General features: G+C 32.0%; 1 protein-coding gene and 1 long non-coding RNA gene across 4 annotated transcripts; one reads left to right on the forward strand and one right to left on the reverse strand.

Moving 5' to 3' along the window:
• Positions 1-776: 776 nt before the first annotated feature.
• Positions 777-2,459, reverse strand: LOC140884575 (vestitone reductase-like). Its single transcript, XM_073291366.1, has 4 exons — positions 2,291-2,459; positions 1,632-2,165; positions 1,207-1,402; positions 777-1,121 (listed from the first exon to the last, which is right to left on the reverse strand). The coding sequence occupies exons 1-4, from the start codon at positions 2,415-2,417 to the stop codon at positions 977-979; spliced, it is 1,002 nt and encodes a 333-aa protein (XP_073147467.1). The 5' UTR covers positions 2,418-2,459; the 3' UTR covers positions 777-976.
• A 2,772-nt stretch (positions 2,460-5,231) lies between these two features.
• LOC140881992 (uncharacterized) lies at positions 5,232-8,650 on the forward strand. Of its 3 annotated transcripts, none has more exons than XR_012150108.1 (3): positions 5,232-5,430; positions 5,856-6,510; positions 8,008-8,650. It is a non-coding gene; the product is annotated as an uncharacterized lncRNA (long non-coding RNA). The 3 variants fall into 3 exon arrangements; XR_012150109.1 differs by having other exon boundaries at positions 8,383-8,650; XR_012150107.1 differs by lacking the exon at positions 8,008-8,650 and having other exon boundaries at positions 5,856-7,821.
• The last annotated feature ends 549 nt before the right edge of the window (positions 8,651-9,199 follow it).

The raw sequence follows: 9,199 nt of genomic DNA on the forward strand, positions 1-9,199 counted from the left end.
TTACTCTATATATAAACATTACATCAAAAGAATTTAATGTTTTCCATAGATGTTGGGATAAATAATTAAACTCGTATAAGATTGACCATTATAATGATATCATCAATGTATTCCAATCAAAATAATATATTATAAAACTAGCTAATAACCTAACTTCTAAAATTGTTCATTATAATTCGGGGACAATATATATATATATATATATATATATAGAGTTCTTTTATGGTGCCCAACTCATATGCCCAACTCCATGCCCACCATGTACAATATGTGAGTTGACCAACATTATTTAGGAGTTGACTTATCACATATTGTACATGGTGGGCATGAAGTTGGGCATATAGAGTTGGGCACCATAAAAGAACTATATATATATATATATATATATATATATACTGACCTATATGATCTTGGTGATCACTTCTAAAATTGTTCACTATAATTCGGCGACACTATATATATATATATATATATATATATATATATATATATATATATATAATTATAATTTTTGGGTCCCTTGGTTATAAACCTAGGAAGTGGTCTCGCCTCAGATCTGGCATTGCACACTTACATATCGATCTCATTAACATTTTGTTTTTCATATCATCATTAATGGCCGTGGAAGTGATGTTCCGATAACAAATCACTATTTACAAATCTCTTCGAATAAAATAAAATAAAATCACTATTTAAAACTAATCTTTTGAGTTTGAGATAGTTAATTTTAGTGAGGTACTGAGGTGTGTACGATACTTGATTTTTAAACATATATATTGTATTTGTAAATACAAAATAAAAGGAAATCTCCATACATAGAACAAATGCAGCATTGGAAGATGGGAGAGGGGGGTTGTGGGATTTGAAAATAACAATAACATTCATACTTTTGTTATAACATGAAAGAAACGACAATCATAAACAAATAATAAACAATATCATCTTATACTTGTTATTGTTCAAATTGTAGATATAACTACTTGAGAAGGCCCTTTTGTTTGCAGGATTCAATGGCTCCATCAAACATTTCTTCAAGCCCATTCTCATATTTGAATCCTGTTTCCAATAGCTTCTTCGATGAAAGTCCAGACACTTTAAATGTTGGCACATCTTTCCACGAACTGCATATATTATATCTTTCAATTTTACATAGATACATACATATATATGAATATAAAACGGAGATGAATTATTAAATAAACTTACTCAGGAGTGGGCATTTGAAAGTGGGGATATCTGGAAGATAAAAATTCAGATAATTGATGAATCTTGAATTCAAGAGCAGAGCAAATGTATCTACCCTTGGCTTTTGGGTACTCGAAAAGATAAATATGGGCTCTAGCCACATCATCCACATGAACTAAACTACTGTCCATGAGCATCGGATAATGACTTTTGTCACCTACAAAAAGTAGAAAAAAATCTTCTTAATTCTGTTACAAACTGCTTGCAATATACGGGAAATTCTATGCTGCATCTGGAGTAACACTTCCGATGTTTTTGCACGAGATGATATATCAATTCATAAAAAAAACGTGTAGTTTTTTTCTCCGCTCCGCTGTAGCATAGAATCTCCCAGCATATATATATATATAGAAGTATAAAGAATGGATGGATAACGTAATGCGTACCGAAGATCAACGCCATGGATATGTCGACTGTGTCGGGGATCTTAGGACAGATGAAAGGGCCTGTAACCCATGTAGGATTCAAGATCACGACATCTAGCCCTTTCTCCTCGGCGAATTCTTGGGCGGCTCTCTCGGCCAAGGTCTTGGTCACAATGTAGGGCCCCGCGAAAGCTTTCACGCTCCTGACGAGTTCCACGTCGGTCCAGCAACTTTCGTCGATGATATCGGTGGCAGCATTATTAATTTTGGTGAAGGCCACAGCCGAGATGCTCGACGTGTACACGACCCGTTTGACGGTTTTCGAGTCGAGGCACGACTGCAGAATGGCCCGCACCCCGTTCACGACCCGTTTGATCTTTGTTTCCTCGGGTTCTTTCTCCTCGAAGTCTAGCGGGTGGGCCATGTGGAAGACTCCGGTGCACCCTTCCAGGGCCGCACCGAAGCTTTCGGGGTTGTCGAGATCGGCGTTGTATATGTTCAGCCTCTCCTTTGCTCCGGGGAGGGTTGTCAGGTAGCTGATGTCCCTTTTCTTATCTGCAAACGTACACTTACATATGTATATTAATCAGTAAACTCGAATTTTTAAGGAAAAGCCAAGAAGTGCATAAGATAGTCTTCGATCCGCAAAAAAAATAAAAAAGAATCATATATAGACTGGCCTGGATCCATCCTTATAGTTGCATTGACGGAATAGCCATCTTCGAGAAGCCTTTTGACAGTCCAAGATCCAAGAAAACCTGTTGCACCAGTCACGCATATTCTACCCTTTTTTATTTCCTCTCCCATTGATCTTTCTCCTTTTATTTAATTTATTTATTTTCTTTGAGTTTGAATACTTATGATTTGTATTAGCAAGAGCTAGAGCCATGCATGCGCTTAAATAAGCTCCAAATTGCAGGTAGGGGGCCGTGCATTTTGGGTCTAGATTTCATCTTCCCCAGCTGCATCCATTAATGAAAATATAATTATTTTGAATAGTTTAATCAAGAAATTAAAGAACCCTATTTTAATTTGCTCCCATAAAAAAAAACACACAAACTTGTACCACACATTGTCATATATCAATTTTGTGAAACATATTTTAAACCCGACTCATCCAAAAATATTGCAATATTTCACTTGAATAATAATAGTACGTACCTGCTCCTAAATTCCTAATGGACATGTCAGCGTTAAGTACCTGTCTTTTTTCCCATGACTCATAAGTCAGATGTGCGTTAATGTCTAGTTATGTGTATTAAATGCATGGTTGGAAATAATTAAACTTAATTGATGCTACAATTTGAGATATAAAATAATTAACCAATGAATGATTGATTGGATTTTTTTTTTTTTGGGTAAATAAAGTTATGCATGTTCCTTATAAATTATACATAGGTTAGCTGGGAGACTACTTGCTCCCAAATTCCCAATTATAAATTTATATACCTCGTCTTCTGAAAAAAGAAAAAACAAATTTTTATACACATGCTATATGCGCATTTTCAACGACCCAAGAGACAGGTAAGATATATAATTAATGACTGGGACATTTAATTTGCTCTCATTCACATATATGGGTGCGTATTAATCTTTTGTGGAGCTGCAGTCTAGAAATTATTAATTTTCAACAATCGATAACCAAAATTTATAGTTACTTCTTCGATCATGAAATGGTATAGTATTAAATATTATCATTGCACTATATTTCGCGAGCTTGATTATTTTTGCGGGAGAAGGAAAAATCTTTTTTACATTTAATTAAAAAATATAATTTATATTGTACGATTCGATCATTCTTCCTAGGATGAGCATTGAGCCATTGACAACAAAATAACATGTATCCATCATATATATAATTTTATTAAATAATTAAACTGCAATCGTACCATCATTAATGTGCTTTTCTATTACATTTTTTTTCTTGCCTATTATATAGTACTATTTTTATTCACATAGATTAAGAAAAATTATTGAGAAAACAAATTTTATACAAAATTTTTATTTTATCTCTATTTAATCTATTAAAAATAATTGCACAATTTTTAAAATGTAGTTAATAGAAATATATTAGTATAGAAATTGTAAAAAATATTACTAAATATACCTATGGTATATGCTTATATATTTGACACAAACAAAAAAAGAAATGTAGGTTATATACTTAGAAGGGAGGAATTATTTTTTTTCAAACTTCAACTAGCGATCAAAGTTATAATGAATTCAATTACCTATCATCGACTGGTCTAAGTTATGCTAGCTACTGATATTTTCACCAAAAGAAGACTAAAAAATGTAGTTTAAATAAGTAGGATGAAAAAAACATACATATTTAAAAAAGTCTTACCGGGCATAATTATGAGTGGATGCCGTTGAAAGATAATTGTCCATCTAAGTTTTTAAAAAAACAAAATTTATGTGTAGTTCAGTTGTTCTTCAAGATTTATTATTCTAAATTTTCTTATTGCACATGTGCCCAAGTGTAATTATATTTTTCATTAATTTTAAGTTTAAAATTAAATAATTTTAGACTTAAAATTAAAAAAAAAATTGTCTTAAAATTAATGAAAAATATAATTACAATTGGGCATCACACATGTACGTTGGAAGAAAATTTAGACTTCTTTTTTTTTTTTTTTTTGGTTGTCAAAAGTATAAACTTAAATATTATGGTTTAATTATGGGTCATGACTCATGAGTTTGTCTATGCTAATGTAAGATTTTTATGTAAATTGTAAGGAAAATTTGAATTTAGTGAATGAATTGGAGTGAAAACTTGTTTTGGCTTGTCTCATATTGGAACAATTCCAATGTGTTTAACTCCATAAATAACCCAAATTTGATTTATAGGATTGGGCCCTTAGGGCACCAGATGTTTTGTAAAGGGGCAAGACGTTAATCGATGCAACAAACACACGCGGTGGGGTGAGGTCTTATGATCCGATTATTTTTTTTTGATAAATTTAGTTAAAAATAATATTTAATATTATTTTATTGCGCCCGAGCTGACAAATATTACCGCTCGAGCGCATCACGCCGTATGCGAGACAGAAGCGCAGCCTCTAAAAGTGGGCAACAGAACGTTTGCCGCTCGAGCGCTAAAAACTTACCGCTCGAGCGCGCCGTCTGTGTTCCGAAAAGTTACGACTTTTTTTGGGCTTTTTCTGTCATGAGTTGCATCCTTAGGCATAAGACATGTTATTTGGAGTCTTAGGCTATATATATGATTGATATAATGCAGAGAAATCATCTTGAACATCTGATAACATATATAAATGATACATCAGATTTGAGATTTTATGTAAAAATTCTCTCCACTCTCTCTCAAAGAAAGTTGTGATTATTTTAGTTCGCTGAAATTCGAGATATTTTCTGTGCTGATATATCTCGTTCGCAAAGTCCACTACTAGAAAAAACACTTATGCTGACACATTTTTGTGGACACTTTTTATTAAATGTAGTTATATATACTCAATAGTGACATTTGTAAAAAATTGTGAAATTATAAAACAAAATATCACATTAGACTACCTATCCGGACATTTTTTAAAAATGTCATCCTTGTTTTCATTGGAGGGAAAGCTAAATAGTTTTCCCCCAATCCTATATAATTTCCCGGCCTCTTCTTTTTCCCCAATTAGTCTAAACTTATAAACCCTTTCTTCTCCCCAATTTACTCTTTAATATTCTCGAATCTCGATTCTGCGTCGGTCGATCAGTGATATCTCAGAATCCAAATTCATTCTTAGATACTCAAATTTCGGGCGTTTGATTTCACTATTCATGGCGGTGAAGTGGCGGCGACAACACTATGGTCAAGGTACGACGCGTAATACGAGAATTTCTTCACTCTGTTACTCTCGTTCTTAATAATGTTTTCATTACTCATTGTAAATCCGTTCTCTCTCGAAATTCTCTCAATTCGTGGCGGCACGAGGGCACTCTGGAAGGTCATGATTATCTGTTCAATTTCACATTTTTCTTACCGACAGTTTATTTTTTTAATTTATGTGTTTGGTTAATTTGGACTTTACAAAGGTGATGAAGATGAGGAGAACAAAGATCAATGGGTTTAAGTTATTTTTTTGAGCCTAGAGCCTTTGTTTTCCAAAAATTTTTGGTTTGTTTATCTATGCACGTGTGTAAGATTAAATGTATCAACTTTCTGGATTGTATTATGTTGAGTTTTGTTGATTCAATCTCAGAATTACATTGTAGATCTGAATTAACTCGCATATAATATAGGTTATCCATTTGAGTTCCCGATACCATGCAACAGAACATTAAGTGACTGCTAGGTATTTTTTTTCATTTTCTGTTTTACCTTTTTATTCCTTGTAAATTACTTGAAGCTGGTGATTTGTGCGCTGGGAAAATGTATTAAGTACGATGCAATTGACTCAAAGGACAACAACATAGCCTCACGCGAGAGCAACACTTCAAAGGCTTTGCATCCAACCTTCTTCCTGATGTTAATGGACGGTTAATGAATTGCTTGAGCAGTGGAATCCTTTCTTGGTTTTCAGTAGCAGTGCTATATTTATTTTGTTTCAATAATTTTTATCTTGTTTCCCTGTTACCAAAATTAATTAGGGTTGATGAGCTATAATAAGATGTTATTTGAATAAAGATTTTTTTTTTCATTTCACTTGTATACACATAATAGATTTCTCATTAACTATAGTATCTTATATGGTTTATGATATTTATAGATGATGTCTGGATAATATGCAATAATATATTTATTTAATCTTTTGGTTGTAATTTTTTCTATTTGACTCTCTATATTGTTATTTTTTTTGGTTTATGACGTTATGTAGCCATGTGACAATTTCTCTCAATGTTTTCTTGATTTCAAGGTATTTGTGTCTTGCAATTATCTCGATTAACAAATATGAAGGTATGTAAGTAGAAACTTTCTTAGAATTTCATTTAACTCATTCCTTTCATCACAAGTGGCTACTTTCAATATTTCTGTGGATAGTTCATCATTGTAATTCAATAAATCTTTTATAAATTATAACATGTTTACTACGATGTATTTTTCTTAGTGGATATACACATGGGGATTATTGATAGGATAATGAGTTAATAAGACCAAATTTAGAGGTTCTAAGGATCAGTTTGTAAGGTAAAAGTTTATAGCGTTTATGTTCTCTTTTTAAATTTAAATTAGTTTTAAGATGTTGAGAGCAATATAATGCTATAACTTCAACATGGAATTGAAGATAATTTGATTATTTTTCACTATCATTGATCTGTATATATGCTGATATATTCTTGTGGAGGAACATAAAATAACTATTGCAGTTCTTGGTGCAGAAACTGTACCATTTACTTACAATAATTCTCCATATTTTGATCCTCACTTTCGCAATTGGTCCTGCTGTACAATGTTTGATTATAAGTGATATTCTATGATTTAGCAATGATTTGAATTTCAAGCATAGTATTTAGACTGAGTACCAAGATTTTTTGCTTCCTATTAGAACACAATTAAAACAAGTTTATTTTTCATTTTCCTAAAACTCTCACTTTGCTTTAAAAAAAAAAGAAACTCACTTTCTCTAGTCGTCACTTTCTCACTCAAATTTCTTCCAAACCAACTGAAGAATCACACTTCCCTTCAATAGAAATAGGAAATCTATCGGAGTCGCCGGAAGGTTTATTTTTTAAATAAGCTAAGTATTAATCTTCTTCTGCCTATATTTTATTTCTAGTTTTGAAGGAAAAAGGATGATCAATTCACAAGTTGAAATAGCTAAAAGCGCATAATCATGATTGTGTTTCTGAAATTCTTTTCTGAAATTTTGAGTTGGTACACTTTAAAAATCGTTATATCAAATTCATTTTAGCTTTGGGGTTTTTTTTTTTTATTGTTACACAAACATGTAGTGCCATATTTTTTTTCGTGAATATTGTTTTATTTTGAAATTGAAATGCAAAAATTTGAAGGTTGAGATGTAGATTAGTTGCACAAATTTGAATTTTGTTGATAATATAATATTACTTAGACTCTTGACATATTGGTGTATCTTGGTGACTGCATGTATATAATTGTGAGTGAGGGTATTGATTCATTTGAGAAATTGATCTAAAAAATCTATGGTACGATCGACTATGTGATTGTCATTTGCCAATAAAGTGCCTCGGAAGTTTTGTTTAATTAGCATTCCATTATTAAGGTTTATTAAATATGCACCAATTCTTTCTGCCCCTCGCTCTAGTTATGTTAATGTATGCCTGCTTGTGAATGGTGATATTCATGAACAGAGGGACGTTACATTCTAGTTTTAATATGCTTCGTTGAGCAAAACTTGAATCTTTTCATGAATTTTAAGAGTTCGCCCTTGGATTAGTCCCACTCTGTATGATTTTTTGAATTTATCGTGTTTAGGCCGAACAGACAATATTCGATTAGCTCATTTATATCAAGAATACATGTTTCAACGAAAAATTATGGAAGATAAATGGTTATTCGTTCACTCTTGGCCTCATCTAGGGTCTTAATGAGAGCACCATTAATCAATTCTCCTGGTTAAGAAAGAAAGAACCTTGTGTCTTTATAAAGAAGTACGTTTCTTATGTGAATAGGTAGAAAGTTCTGCTATTTCTAGGCTATGGTTGATGAGGAACTTCAGAAAATATTTTACTCATGTCTTGTTTTGAAACCTATTCAGTAGTATTAATAGTTTTGCAATTTACAAGTGTTTAGTGTAAGTATTTTCGATCCTACTTTTTAATTTTTTTGAAATCTTGTTTCCTTGTTAAGCTTTGCAATGAAAAGACCAGGAGACATCAAGCATGAGGAAGGAGCAACATGTTCCCTTTAGACAAAAATTTCCAAGTGTTGATCCTTTGGCTGTTCGACTTTTGGAGAAGTTGCTTGCTTTTGATCCCAAGAACCGTCTAACTGCTAAATCTTTTTTGATGTATTTTTTTGGTGGATAGTCACTTAGATGTAAAACGGTTGTAAGTTGAGAAGACAGATATGACAATCATGTATCAATATTTTGGATTCTATGAAAATTTTTATTTATGTGTCAAGTTAAGTTAATTTGCTATCTACGAGAATTGTGGTGTGATTCTAAAGCTAATAAATGACATTTTAAAATGTTTATATAAAAAAGCAAATAGTGATGATTTTAAATGTTCATAAAAATTAGTATAAGAACATTTATATATGACACAATAGTATGGTTAAAATGACATTTTAAACTGACATAATAAATTATTTATAGTGACACTTTTTATTGTCATTATAAATAAATATACAAGACAAAAATATGTGTCATTATAGATAATATTTCTCGACATTTTATGTTGTCTTGAAAACTTTAATTTGTGACACCTATAAAGTCGGTATAAATATGTTATCTTGACATTAAAAAATGTCACAAAGGCAATGTCACCAAAATTTTAATGTCACCAAAAGTTTCATATAAGTACATTTATGTGTGTCACTAAAGACATTTTTTCTACTAGTGGGGTCGGGCAATGCTTTAGAGGGTGTGCTTCACCCGGTACAGCGTCTGAGTTCTTGGCCAATGAAAGTCAAAAATCCCATTGGATGAAGAAATAACCGTTGA

This window comes from Henckelia pumila, chromosome 2 (genome assembly GCF_033568475.1).
Source record: "Henckelia pumila isolate YLH828 chromosome 2, ASM3356847v2, whole genome shotgun sequence".
NCBI lineage: Eukaryota > Viridiplantae > Streptophyta > Magnoliopsida > Lamiales > Gesneriaceae > Henckelia > Henckelia pumila.